At 44.0% G+C, this 14,498-nt stretch overlaps 1 protein-coding gene across 4 annotated transcripts in view; it reads left to right on the forward strand.

The window, feature by feature from the left end:
* Positions 1 to 14,498, forward strand: part of PLCH1 (phospholipase C eta 1) — a 370,702-nt gene that overhangs the window by 323,914 nt on the left and 32,290 nt on the right. For all 4 annotated transcript variants that reach the window (XM_073579023.1, XM_073579019.1, XM_073579020.1 and 1 more), the window contains one exon: positions 3,734 to 3,831. In XM_073579023.1, coding sequence (XP_073435124.1) covers positions 3,734 to 3,831 — 98 coding nt within the window. The remainder of the gene's footprint in view (positions 1 to 3,733; positions 3,832 to 14,498) is intronic.

The following is a 14,498-nucleotide window of genomic DNA, read 5'->3' on the forward strand; positions in this document are numbered from 1 at the left end:
CAATGATGCTGAATTCTCTAATCTCCTGACTGCTAGGGCCAGTGACCTGACTGCCACATACAAGAGGTCACAATAGTCAGGTGACTGAAGAGTGGGAAATCATTGCTTCTGGTCCTGGCACAGTCACAAACCCTTTAATCTTTGATCACGTTGTTGCAACCATAGCACTAGGAACTAGAATTATTCTTGCAATAAGTAACTATAGCTTTTGTGTGTGATTAGGAGTCCACTGTTGTAGTACGTTTTCTTAAGTATTGGTCTTGTGAACGTATCTGACCCTTAAAACAACTCTTGGATTCATTACTAGCCTTATTGTTGCTTTACTTATAGCCATTCTTTTAATTTACTTGTGAAACAACATTGAATTATCACTCTGTGCAGTGATGGATTAAACTCTAGTCTGTTGAGTAGTTGCTTGGCAGTACTATTGTTTTCTAACCATGTGATTGGCTAAATAGCTGAAAAATGGCTATTAGTCAGGAATCTCTCTTTGCTTGGGAATCATGCTCATTTTTTTTTGCCAAATAAACATTACATTGTATTCAGGCTCTGATTTTCCATGCAGATCCATGAAATAAGTTAACGGGGTTGGACCCTACAATTTAATTGATGGCCTAGCCTGATCTGATGGGTGGATGTGCAACACCCGGAATCCCAACCATCATCATCTGTTGCTGGCAGCAGCTGGTAGTTCTCAGTTGCTGCCGTTTACACAGCAGATCTGTCATTTCTATAGTGGCCGTGGCCGAGCAATGTACATCCTCCATGTATTCAAATCAATAGGGGGTGGATCTGCATTACCCGTCTGCAGCCACTTTAGTTTTGGCAGCAACCGAGAACTACCAGCTGCCCCGGTAATAGCTGATTGAAGGAGTTTAAATTGTATGCCTACACAATGGCAGCTGTCGGAATCTTTTGTTGAGGGTATACGTTGCTGAATACTTACAATGTATATTTTACCTGTTTACCAAAACATATTCAATATACACTTATATAACCAAATATGAGCTTAAATTGCAGACTCTCCGCTTTAATTTGAGGGAATTAACATCCTAATTGGAGTAAGGGTTTAGGAATTACAGCTCTTTATTGTGTAGCTGCCTCTTTTTAACCCCTTAACGTCCAATCATTGGACGACTCCCCCTGTTTGGTGCGGGCTCCGGCGATGAGCCCACACCATTCCGGGACATGAAAGCTGGTCGTTTCCTCCTACGCTACTAAAAACATGCCCTCTGTAGCAACAACCCCACCCTCCATAGCAACAGGCCCTCCCGTCCACATAAAGAAGCCCTCCTCACACAGTAACAAATCCTCCCCGCCGCTCCATTCCGCCCCCTGCCCACCGGCGCTATTCCCCCCTGCCGCTCCATTCCCCCCCCCCACTAGGCCGGTCCGTCTCACCCGGTCTTCACATTGCCGGTGAAAGTGCAGCAGGGTAGGGGCGGGTCATGTGACAGGCAGGCTGAAGTGACATGCACAGAGCCTGTCACATGACCCGCCCCTTCCCTGCTGCACTTTCACCGGCAATGTGAAGACCGGGTGAGACGGACCGGAGTAGTGGGGGGGGAATGGAGCGGCTGGGAGGATTTGTTACTGTGTGAGGAGGGCTTCTTTATGTGGACGGGGAGGGCCTGTTGCTATGGAGGGTGGGGTTGTTGCTACAGAGGGCATGTTTTTAGTAGTGTAGGAGGAAACAACCAGTTCTCATTTCAATGCCATAACACCCCCCCGGACGTTCTGTTAAGAATATCTACAAAACTATGCAAACTAGTGACATAAAGTAAATTACCTATTGTCACAATTCTGCAGCCCAGATATGCCCTTAGATTATGTGAAAAGCCCGGAAAACCCCTTTAAGAATAGAAAGGCCAGATTAAACTTAACAAAAAAAACATCTAAAGAAGCCAGCGCAGTTATGGAAAAGCATTATTTGGACAGATTAAACTAAAATCAGCCTGTACCAAAATGATGGAAAAAAGAAAGTATGGAGAAGGCTTGGAACGGCTCTTGATCCAAATCATACCACACCCTCTGCAAAATATGATGGAGGCAGTGTGATGGCATGGGCATACATGGCTTCCAATGGCATTGGGTCATTAGTGTTTTTTGATGATGTGACTGAAGACAGAAGCAGATGGATGAATTCTGAAGTGTACTTTCTGCTCAGATTCAAATAAATGCAGCAAGGCTGGTTGTACGGCGCTTCACAGTACAGATGGACAATGACTGAAAACATACTGTAGAGGCAACCAATGAGTTTTTTTTAAGGGAAGAAGTAAAATTTTATGCAATGGCTGAGTCACTCACCAGATCTCAACCCCATCGGACATTCATTCCTTATGCTTTAGGCCTCTTTCACACGTCCGCTGACGGCGGTCAGCCGAAATCCGCCAAAGTAGAAAAAAAAACGATCCGCCGACATAGAGAGAAGAACGGATGACAGCGGACCTCGGATCCGAGGAAGGTGGAACGCGTCTTCATTTAAAGGGACCGCGGCCATATAGCGATCTATGGGGTTACGAAGCATCGCCGCGATATCGCGTGATTCGGCGATCTCCCGTGATTACGGCGATCTTGGGGGATTCCAACAGCGCGAGAGTCGGCCATCTCCCGCGATGTCAGGGGAATCCAACAGCGTGAGAGTCAGCCATGTCCAGCTATCTTGGGTGATGTCAGCAGCGGGATAATTCGAATATGGGAGTGGCGCGATAATGTGTGAGTCCGTGACACGAGAGAGAGAGAATTTTTTCACCCGCAGGGATTGGCATTTAGGGTTAACTTTCTTTCCAGAAAGCCAATTCCGGGCATGCGCAGTGTAGAAATACGGATCCAGCAACCAAAAAAAAGTTGCAGTGTCCGTCCTGCCATGTCAGCGGACGCTAAAATTTTGGCGGATCCGTAGAAAAATGGATCCAACGGATAACCATCCGTCAAGATCCGCCGTTAATGCAAGTCAATAGGTAAAAAAAACGGATCTGCCAACAAAAATGGCGGATCCGTTTTTTTTGCAAAACGGCGGATTTTGTCTGATGGTGAAAGACGGATGTGTGAAACAGGCCTAAGACAAACCGTAAGGCAGAAAGACTCACAAACAACAACTGAATTCAGCTGCAGTAAAGGCCTGGTACAGCATTACAAAGGAGGATGCCCAGATTTTGGTGACATCCATGGCTTTCAGACTTCAGGCAGTCATTGCCTGCAAAGGATTTTCTACAAAGTCAAGTTCAGGTCAGAAGACCCATGGGCAAATGTGGAGTTTACCCTGACTGCGAAACACAGACGTGTGAAATCTGTCTTACTAGACCTAGTCCACAGTGACAGCCAGAAGACATGGCTGTCACTGTTCTGGAGATACTGCAACTGTCATAGGGAAACAGTGGGGCTGAATACCATGGGAATTAAGTGGCTGTCACTTTTATTAGGGTATTTTGTCTTCTATGATGGTTAGCTCCGTGATCTGAATCTACTTTTTCCCTGATGTAATTTATAAAAGTCCGCTTGATGTATCCCGAAGAAATTTATTTCTCTTTATGGTTTTGAAATAATGACAAATGTAATTCGGAAAAGATTTTTATCTGCTGAGTTAAACATTGCCGTATCTGTGAGCAGTATATATTTTAGTGAGTGAAGAGACAAGGGGTAATAAAAGTTTAATTAGGAAAGATTTAGTATTTCTTATGATTTCTCAGTTTATTTTCCTGCTCAATCATTTTTTCCAACTGTAACCTTGCAGGTTGGGCCGCCGGAGGAAGACTATGAAATTATGTCGTGCTTTGTCTGATCTCGTGGTGTACACAAATTCGGTATCTGCGCAGGACATAATGGATGATGGTAAGGGGTCATTTTAACTTTACTTATGTTACATCTTCCAAAAAGAGATGTGCAGTGTGTAGAGTATCAATGCCTGATTTGTTATAAGATGCAGAACTAAAGCTGACCAAACTTCTGGACCGGTATTACAAATAGACTTGGATTTCCAGAAGGTAGGCTGGTCAGATTTGCTCCTGTATTTAACAACAGTTTTCTCAATCAACATTTGAAGTTCTTTAGAAATCTCACAAAAGTCGACAATTAGGGTATGTGCACGCGACATCCTTTAAACTCAGTTGTCAAGTTTTTCAAGCAGAAGACTCCTTAGGAAACACTGCCATTTGTTGACGAGAAAAAAGGAAATAATCCGCACCACAAAAGCCTTTTCAGCTCCAATGATAGTGTGATATGCACTTGTGCCATAATATTACAGCCATCTGCGTGGATAAGCAGACATTCAAAACTGGACTCTCGGTTGCTCAGCCAGTGTAATTATGCGCTGAAATCTTGTATAGAAGAAAGTGCAGTGGCACTCACCGGTCTCAGAAGTCCATGCTTTATTAACGGCAATTAAAACATGCTGATATTTTTCCCACTTATTTTTTGTCGACACTAGTTATGTGAAGTAAAGACATAGCTGTAAACATAGCTATAATGGCGCTGTAATATTGATTACATTGATTACATTGGTGAAGAAAACCGCTTTGTGGTTCTTCTGTATTCTAGTAGGCTCACAGTATACTCCGACACTTTAACAATAAAAGCAGCAATGCATGATACCGGAGAGGGGATTGACCCGGCATATCTAATACTACCTGTCTCGTCATTCGGTATCTGGATTGGGACAACTATAAGCTAAGTGCTCTGTGCTTATATCTTACTCCTGATGAACCTTGGAAAAGAGGAAACGCGTTGAGTTGTAACATTAGCTTAAGGCCCCGTCACACACAGCGATCTCGCTAGCGAGTTCGCTGATTTTGTGACGCCACAGCGATCTCGCCAGCAAGATCGCCCCCCCTGCCGGGTATCGCTGATCGTGCTCGATCGGCCTGGGCCATTTTTTAATCGCTGGTCTCCCGCTGGCCAGCGCGCATCGCTGCGTGTGGCAGCGGGAGCCAACGATCAGCGACGCTCCCAACGCTCTAAGCAGGCGCTGGGAGCTGGTCTCTAAGGTAAATATCGGGTTACTAAGCGGCGCGCGTCACTTAGTTACCCGATGTGTACCTTAGAAACCTGCGTGCTTGCTTTATACTGGTGGGGTGTGGGTTTTATACATGTATGAACTATCTTTATAGTGAAATAGGGCATTGATAGAGGGGTCTGTTTATGTTTAAGAAGGTCTCTCTATTATCTGTGAAGATTTTGGAGTGCTTTATTGTTCTGTACAATTTTTTACAGTACAGAGCAGATTCTTTGTTATATTTATCTTTTTTGATTTTTTTGATACATTTATATCTACGTTCATATCTGATGCTCTATTGTATGATCACCCTATTCCTTTCACACAAGTTAAGTAAACTCACATTGAACTGAGCCAGTCTAGTTTATAGAGGAGAAGGTATTTTTTTTTACCACATTCTGAACTTAGGCAAAGTTCATTAATAATAAGGAAGAAGTTTTTTCCGCAAATATATATAGCAGGTGTATGTGTATATGTCCAGATACACTTCTTGTAGTACCTACGCTCTTTATATCTTATCACACTTCTGTTGAGAATAGGCTATAAGAATGAAAGATTGCTCAATTAGTGGGGACTCCAATCATATGGTCCCAGGGGGTCCGATCCCACTTTTTAGGTACAACAGAACAGAGGTGAAGGCTATCAATCAAGAAGAAGAATTAGTACTGATATAGGTGTATCTAGTGAACGAAGTCTATGCCTATATACAAATTTTGATATTAATATAAGAAATCTAGACACCTCTTACATTTCTATCCCACCTATCTAACACCCTGTCACACCCTTGCCATAATAGGGCGAGCAGGGAAACCTGACGTGGAGCGGGGGCGCCACTGCGCAGGTTCTAGGGTGCCAACCTCCGCTGGTAGGTAGGGAGGCTCAGGCCAGTGTAGGGATAGGCACCCTCCCTATGGTGTTCATCTCTGATTGATTTTTGGTGGCGGTATGATGTTGTATTTTGTGATAGTAATTTGTGAAATTGTCTTACAATCTATTTTTGTAAACTGTGAAGCTTCCTCTGTAATCTGCATTTGAAGTTTTCTGCTAATTTCGATGCACAGGGACTGGTCTGTCCACTGGGTCTTCTCCCTGTGTGTGATCACGTACCTGCCCCTTCGCTGCCTCCGGTGTTAACCAGCTTTCCTTCTTTGCCCACCCTGTGCTGGCAAACTCCTCCATAAGGATTCTATAGCACCACTATAGATCCTTCATGGAAAGGCACATAGCGTTTAAGATATTTTTGACCTCCTTAATTAAGAAATTGGAATTCAACATTGTCTGCAAATAGCAAATGATTGGAATGGCAGAAGTTCTGGAAATGTTATAATGATTTTTCTTCATGTTTTACCAGTAGGGTTGTTATAAAGCTATTGCTAATGGTTAAAACCTGTCATGGGTTTGCTGCGACAGAGCGGAGCCAGAATACCGCAGCATCTGAGTTCTCATACTCCTGCACTGAATAGAAGCACTTCTCACTTAAACTGTTCAACTTGGAGTCTCTGTAGCTTCCTACTTGCATGGTCTCAGCTGTGCAGTATCAGCCACTCACCTCTCCTATATAGTCTCATCTCTGGCAGTCTGAATTGCCAATGTTAAGTCTTGTACCGCCTGATGAAGGAGTGCAGTATTCGGTGTTCGGTTGACGCATTTTTGGAGAGTTGTTCTGTCACTGTTGCTAGATGTTTTTCGGCTGTGTACAATTCCCCGTACTCTCCTATTTAGTTTTCCTAACTTTTCTACTTGGTGTTCCCCTCTGTTGTCTGTGAGTGCATATTTGTATGATTGCTATATTTATCCCTGTACGTCCTTCCTTGTTTGTCTGGTTTGCATACAGTATATATTTACACTATTCCTCCCCACTCCCTGGGAGGGGGAGGGGACAGATAAGAGCTGATTCAGGAGTTCAGCAAGGTAGAGCCCCAGCATCTTCACCATCAGAAGTAACCTGGGGAGCACGGATAGCTAAGGCGCCCCTAGCGTCAAGGACAGGGTAGGAACCCTTGATCCTGGGTTATCTGACAACAGAATCGTGATAAAACCATTATTTTATTACTTGATATCACTAATTGGTCATTTATCACTTATTTATTTTATCAGCTGTTCCTTTGTACGAGTGAGGATCAGGTAGAATTGCATCTCACTTTTTAATGTTATAGTATTCATATATACACTTTGTTCCTTTTCTTGTAGGAGCTGTTTTAATCTCTAATTTGATCTCCTTTTGATACCCAATTGTAGTGAAAACTATGTATAGAGTTTGAATACTTTCCTATATTACTAATAAAATGCTGTGTAAAAAAAAAAAAACTCTATGTGCATGTACAAAAGTACAAAAATTATTTTAGTAGCCGAAAATCTCTATGAAGGGTAATTTAGGGCCCAAATGCTGTAGTCATTAATGGTGTTTTCTGTTTTGAGAAAAAAATCCCGTGTCCTGGTGCAGTTTGCTTTGTAAAAAAATAATGAACGCAACATGTTACGTTCGGCGGGCACGTCAAAACAACGCACAGGGACGCATCCGCATACAACGCATGTCCCTGCATACACAACGTTAAATATAGGTACGCAAGACGCACGTGGAGCTATGCAGATCTTAAGGAAAGAAGTACGCAGGCCTATGCTGCGTACTGAAGCGCTAATGTGAAACCAGCCTTAGTCCAGCGCTAAGTCTCCGGCGATGTCTGTTGGCAGCGAAGCAGCCAATAACAGAGGTCAGCCCCTATGTCTGAGTAGGAGGCTTGAAAGACTCAGAGCTGCTGAGCTCGCTGATTGGCTGCAGTGCTCTCAACGTCACATCGGCACTGCAAACAATGAGCTGCAGCGGAGACTAAGGGCTGGACTCGGGGATGATGAGTTAATGCACCTTTTTTGTGTTTTTTTTTGTGTTTTTTTTTTTTTTTTCTTTAAGCAAGCTGCGCATGGAGACTGGTTTTCTGATACTAGAAAACCCATTAAAAGGGTTCAAATCAATTTGGATGTGTCATGTTTGTCATATGTTTCTCTATTGGTACCCTACCTATGGTGCCATGTAAAAGTTCACGGGGTATGAATACTTTTTCAAGGCACTGTAATGTATATGGGCAAGGTATGGAACAATGATGCTTTTAGAATCTAAAGCTAATTGCTTTAACCATGTAGTCAGCATAACGTCATGACTGTTCAGAATTAGGGGGCTTTTCCACATTTCTGACCAGCTTCCGTTCAGTCAGACCATAATTATCAATCTAAATGTTTGTGTAAATGTCCAGTTGATCCGTGCCTTAATATTATAGTCTGCAGACTATAGGAGAGAAGACAAACGTCTTTAATCTCTGCCATCAATGGGGACTTAAGTGATTGACTATCAAGTATTCTGGAAAAATAAATATGTTTTGTGCTATTAATTGCCATTTTTGCCACCAAATTCTTCAAAAGGGTGTACACAATTCATGAATTTAGCGTACAGTAAACAAAAAAAAAAAAAAAAAAAGTGTTCTTTTTCTGTCCTGACCGGTGTTTTTTTTTTACTTTTTGGCTCAAAAATTTACACCTTTTGCAAAAGGGCACAATACATTGCACCAAAATGGTAGTGTACTCAAAATCTGGAATCACTAGACTCCGATCACAAAGCAGCGAGAAAAAAACGGGTGAGCACACATAAAAGAGACCTGAAATAAAGGTGCAAGTAGAATAATGATTTGGGTGGAAACGGGAAAAAAAAGAAGGCGCAAAGCACACAAAACTAGACGAAAATCAGGCAAAGGTGGATCGAGGGCAAAATCTACTACTGTAAGTTTTTCTTTTGGGTGTTGTATCATACAGTAATACATTTGTTTTGCAAATCACTGCAAAAGGACATAAAAAAAACTGTATTTACCAATACCTAGTCCCAAAACTAATCCTCTACATGATGCAGCAGACCCCTGTGATGAAAAACGGACTGGAGATACTAGGTATAATCTGCGAAACCCCTCTAGAGCAGCAGAAGTGTTACACTATCATGTGTGATGTAGGATATTCAAGAGTATAAAATTGGGAGTGGGTGGATTGGGCACTAAAGCCCACGCGTTTAGAAATCCAACCTTTTTTCATGTGGATGTACACATTAGGCCATGTGCACACATTCGGTATTTGGTGAGTTTTTTACCCCAGTATTTGTAAGCCAAAACCAGCATTATAGAAACATTTGCACCACTTCTGCATTTTTCACCCACTCCTGATTTTGGCTTACAAATACTGGGGTGAAAACTCACCAAATACTGAATGTGTGCATGTGGCCTTAAGGCTATGTTCATTTTTGCTGCTTTTTAATGCAAATTTTCTGCTGCATTTTACAGTACCAGCAAAGTCTATGATATTTCAGAATTGTCATGCACACACACTGGTTTTATTTTCCTGAATGATTTGCAAAAATTGCATTTTTTAACCCACAGAAGGCAATGAGTAAGTGCGAGCACACAGCAAAAAAAAAACGCAAGTATCAGGTTTTGTTGCGTTTTTGATGCAAAAACCTTAAGCAAGTTTAAAGTTTAGTCCCTCCAAAGAAAGCCTGATTTATCAGCATGCACAAGAGACAACAAAAACGCAGCAAACCTTGATTTTTGTAAGCATCTTCTGCTTCTGGTGCCAAGAGAACAGATTTTACCTGCAGTAAAAAAAACGCAGCAAAAATGCAACATGTGAACATAGCCTCACAGTCTAAAGCGTTGTTATGGAGCAATTCTCTGTAATTGATACGCTTTGCATCCGGCATATTGGTCCACATCACTGGCACGAGCGGTACAGCTGACGTTCCCTATGAGATTTTACTCTATTTACTTTTTCTTCATTATTACATGTCCGCCTCCTGCCTCTCCGCTCAGTGTATGTGCTTTTTAGTTTAGCTTTATTAGACCAGAAAGGCTGCCTGCTTGTCTTCATAGTCGCTAGTGCTGAGATTTGCTGTTTTCATTTCGTTGTTATACTTACATTTGTGTAGATTCAGTCTTCTGGATTGATACAGAAGAAGCTTTGCTGCTGTTGTGGTCGGCGATTTGAGCTTTTATCATAATTGCATGTTTTGCTGACATAGATCCAAACAGCGAAGCTTATCTTTTCTAATGCTTGTTTTCATTTCACTCGAGCAGTCACTGAAAAGGATTGTGCAAAACAAGTGTCTCCGACGCATTTGCCGAATCCCAGATAGACAAGCACAATGTACAGTAACAATGAATCTCTGTAAACCTCTCCAAGCTGAATACTTATAGGGAGAATATGATTATATATTCTTCATATTTAATAGTCCGCTGTGAAATCCCACCGTTAGGCTGGTTACTGAACCTTGATGTAGGTGTTCTTTTACAAGTCAATTTTTTTCATTTGCCATCTTTACTAGCCGAGTGATGTAGAGCTGGTAAAATGCACTATAATAAAAGATTTGCAAAAATTATGCAACGTAGAAATTGTCAACAAACTGCTACTAGAAGGAATCTGTCATCAGGCTTTTGTGCCATGTAATTCGACAGCAGCATGACGTATGGACAGAGATGCGGATTCCGTTGATGTATCACTTAGTTTTATGGCTGCAGCCGTTATGATTAGAGTCACAGTTTTCTCTGCAGATGTAGAAGAGCTCAGTTGTTGGGCTGTGTATTACCCCGGCCACATCACAGCTTTCTGTGTACACTATATAGCGACAGAGAGCTGCTGATCAGTTCTGGGGATGTGGTTGGACTAGGAGGCATGTGGCTAGTAGTCCAGTAATGATAATCTCCTGCTGATAAATAATTGGTTGTAATGAAACCGCGAAACAGACCAGTAAGTGACACATCAATGGAATAAGGGTCTCTTCCACTGCATCATGGTGCTCTCAAGATTACATGGCAAAAACCTGCTAACAGATCCTTTAGTGGATCCCTATACAAGTTGTAAATGTCATGTGGGTTTAATTACGGTAAGTCTTTTGGCCCATATGCCATTTGTGCAATTAAAGACCTTAACACCTTATTTATTAAAGGGGCAGTCCAAAACACAATTTATATTTCATTCTAAATGCCTATCTATTTACTACTTCCTTTTTGATGACGTTTCACTTAAGAATCCCAGTGAATGCAGAGATACTCAAACAAAGTGTTATCAGGGGGCAGAGGTCATTACCGCAGCCTCTGCCCCCTCTCTGTAACGAAGATTCATCAGTGACGTTCGTTGCGATTACCTCATCACGCTGCACGTCAGGCAGGGAGAAGATCCCGAAAGTGCCGTCAATTGGCCCCCGCTGTTTGTCCAAGGTTCCGGCACTTTCCCGGGCATGTCGGGTGATGACGTCGGCCATGTTTATAGTAACTGCCACCTCCTATCTCAGTAATGGAAAAGTAGTCAGTCTCCACTGAATACAGATTTTACCTCAGAAGTGAGAATGAAACTTCGGTCCAGGAGGAGAAAGAAGCCAATTTCTCTGATAAGATATTTTACAAAGTTTCTTTTTACCCTTCGCCATGACAGCACCCACTGGAGGTAGCGGGATCCGCCCCATAGGAACAGGAAACCTACAGAAAGATAAAAGGGAGCTGTCTGCCTCTCCTCAGTTTTGGTTTCCTGTTCCTAGGGGAACCTCTGGAAGAATCCTTTGGAAAGATGTACCTGAGCCAGTGGACGCCGCCTGTGCGGTGTCCGTGAGAACAGCAGGGGCTGCGGTCCAGAAGCAGCGTCGGGGGAGTTTCCGTTAGACGGCTCCCCCCTCGTCTGGCAGGATGGATGGGGTGATGACCGGGTCCGGGGGAGGCCGCCCAGTCTCACCCAGGAGCACACCGGGTGTGCTGCATGGAGCCGAGAGGACGCTCAGCGGCGACTCTGGGACCAGGAAGAGCGCCAGTGGCGCTGAAGAGAAAAAAAAAATGCAGAAGCGGAGGCTTTCCGGGCGGAGGACGCGGCCCGGGGTACAGAGTGGGCCTGCTCATGCGCCGCCCGAGGTGGTTGCTCCAGGCCCCGGATTTAATGGGTGAACATCCGGGGCATAATGGCTGAGGTGCAGGGCGCCCACAAGAGCTACTGCACAGGCGCGAAGCACGCAATTTGACCCGGAACTAGAGGGGACTTCCGGGTCGGCGCTGGGGAGAGAGAAAAAAAAATGAAAAAAAAATCCCCTGACGAAGCCACCTAGAGTGGTGACACGCGTCGGGTCTCTGGCTCTACCTGCCCCACTTCACTTCTCATGGGTTTTGTATTGTGCTGATTTGTATGTGTGGTTATCATTTGGGGTGGTTATCGAGATTTTCTCTGTCCACTTAGACCCTCTTTAGCCCCTAATGGTCTGGCTGATCTGGTCCTTGATGTTCCTTATGCCTGATCTTGGGCTGGGGTACCTCTACGCATATATGAGGTCTATTTAGTGTGCATTTCTATCTTTTTTGTACACCTCTTAGTGATCAGCATCTTCTTGGGTTTACATTATCCCTTGTACTGTTTTGTGTAATTATTGGGTTGGAATTGCATCATTTTTTCATTGTATTTGTATAGTATTGGTGTTTCTGACTCATATGCTCTATATTACCCATGTGTGGGCTTACTAATTCTCCTATTGAGAATCCTGTTTACATGGACCTAGGGATATAATGTAGGCATCATTCTCAGTGAGGGTGATAGGTGGTAGCAGGTGGGTTGCTCTATTATGAGCATTGTATTATTTGTGTATGTGTCACATTTGTGACCATTTTTAATGTTTTTAAGAATTTTTGCTGTGTTTTAATAAAATTTGTATTATATATGCTATGTCCTATTCAGGGTGATCCCCTGCTCATGGCCTATTTCTTTCTCTCCTTTTTGTCAAACATATATACTATTTAGGTCTAGGTTGGATCCCCTTAATTATCCTTTCAGTGGTGCCCCCATTTCTTTGTTTTTCATGGCTTTCCGGGCGGAGGACGTGGCCCGGGGTACAGAGCGGGCTTGCTCATGCGCTGCCCGACGTGGTTGCTCCAGGCCCCGGAAGTAATGGGTGAACTTCCGGGGCATAATGGCTGAGGTGCAGGGCACCCACAAGTGCTACTGCACAGGCGCGAAGCACGCGATTTGACCCAGAACTAGAGGGGACTTCCGGGTCGGCGCTGGGGGGAGAGGAAAAAAAAAGGGAAAAAAAGGGGGTTGAAGCCCTATTTAATCGAACGCTGCACAGCAGTCAGCGGTGAATCATGTCATCCCCAGGAGACGCGCATCCTCGAGCAGGAGACTCTGCGGGTGGGGGCACATCCCGAGACCGCTCTGGCAGGACATCCACGGACACCGCTCGCAGGAGTGATGCAGGAGAATCGAGATCCAGGACTGGACCTCAGCCATCTGATCCGGTACCGTAAGCTTCACTGGGTGAGTGTGCAAAAAATACTCTGCCTATTAAGCTGACACCCCCCCTTTTCTCGCCGTGTCTCCCCCCTCTTTCCAGGCTAAGAAAAAAGAGAAATCCAAATACAAAGAATGCGCTTTTTGCGCTCAGTCTCTCCCTGACTCCTACCCCAAAAAGCTCTGCAAGCAATGCATTAGGGAGACTAGACAGGGAGCCACAGTGTCATCTAAGGACATACGGACCATCATTAGGGAGGAACCTACAGGCTATTGCCCGTGCTAGCACTCCCTCAGAGAGCTGTAGCAAAAAACAAGTAACCCTCTGCTCAGATACGGAGGACGAACAAGAAATAGCCTCAGACTCCCCGCTCACGTCATCATCATTATCGTCATCAGAAATTGAGGGATGGTCATGTTTTCCCCTGGATAGTGTGGACAACTTGGTCAAATCCGTAAGAAACACTATGGGGAGTGAGGAGACAAAAAGCGCCCAAACCACGCAAGATATAATGTTTGCGGGTTTGGTGGAAAGGAAAAGGATAGCTTTCCCGGTAATACCGGCAATTAAGGCCCTAATAAAGAGAGAATGGGAAAAACACGATCAGAGTTTTCTCCCATCGGCCTCAAAAAGGAAATATCCATTTAGCGATGATGAACTTCTAAAATGGACAAAAATCCCTAAGGTTGATGCTGCGGTTGCCTCCGCCTCTAAACAATCTACTCTTCCGGTAGAGGATGCAGGCTTACTATCTGACCCACTTGACCGTAAAGCAGAGTCATCATTAAAGAGGTCATGGGAAACAACGACGGGCATTTTTAAACCAGCAGAAGCTAGCACATGCACCGCCAGATCAATGCTCGTATGGTTAGACCAATTGGACCAACAAATTGAGCAGAAGGTGTCTAGGGAAAAACTACGTGCCGCTATACCATTAATTAGAGGAGCAGCAGCCTTTATGGCCGATGCGTCTGCAGACACCCTACGCCTAGCAGCAAGATTGGCGGGTCTGGTGAACAGTGCCAAGCGGGCACTTTGGATGAAAAGCTGGAACGGGGACGCACAATCGAAATCTAAGATCTGCGTGATCCCGTGCGAGGGAGAGCTTTTAAGAGGCGGCCGTTTGGAAAGAGGAGACAAACGGATAGGTCAACAAGATGGCCCACTAAAGAAGAAAAGCAAAAGGGTAGCATGTTTAGAAGTTCAAACTTCCAAAAA

The sequence above is a fragment of the Dendrobates tinctorius genome, unplaced genomic scaffold, assembly GCF_039654945.1.
Source record: "Dendrobates tinctorius isolate UK_male_01 unplaced genomic scaffold, ASM3965494v1 ptg000060l, whole genome shotgun sequence".
Lineage (NCBI taxonomy): Eukaryota > Metazoa > Chordata > Amphibia > Anura > Dendrobatidae > Dendrobates > Dendrobates tinctorius.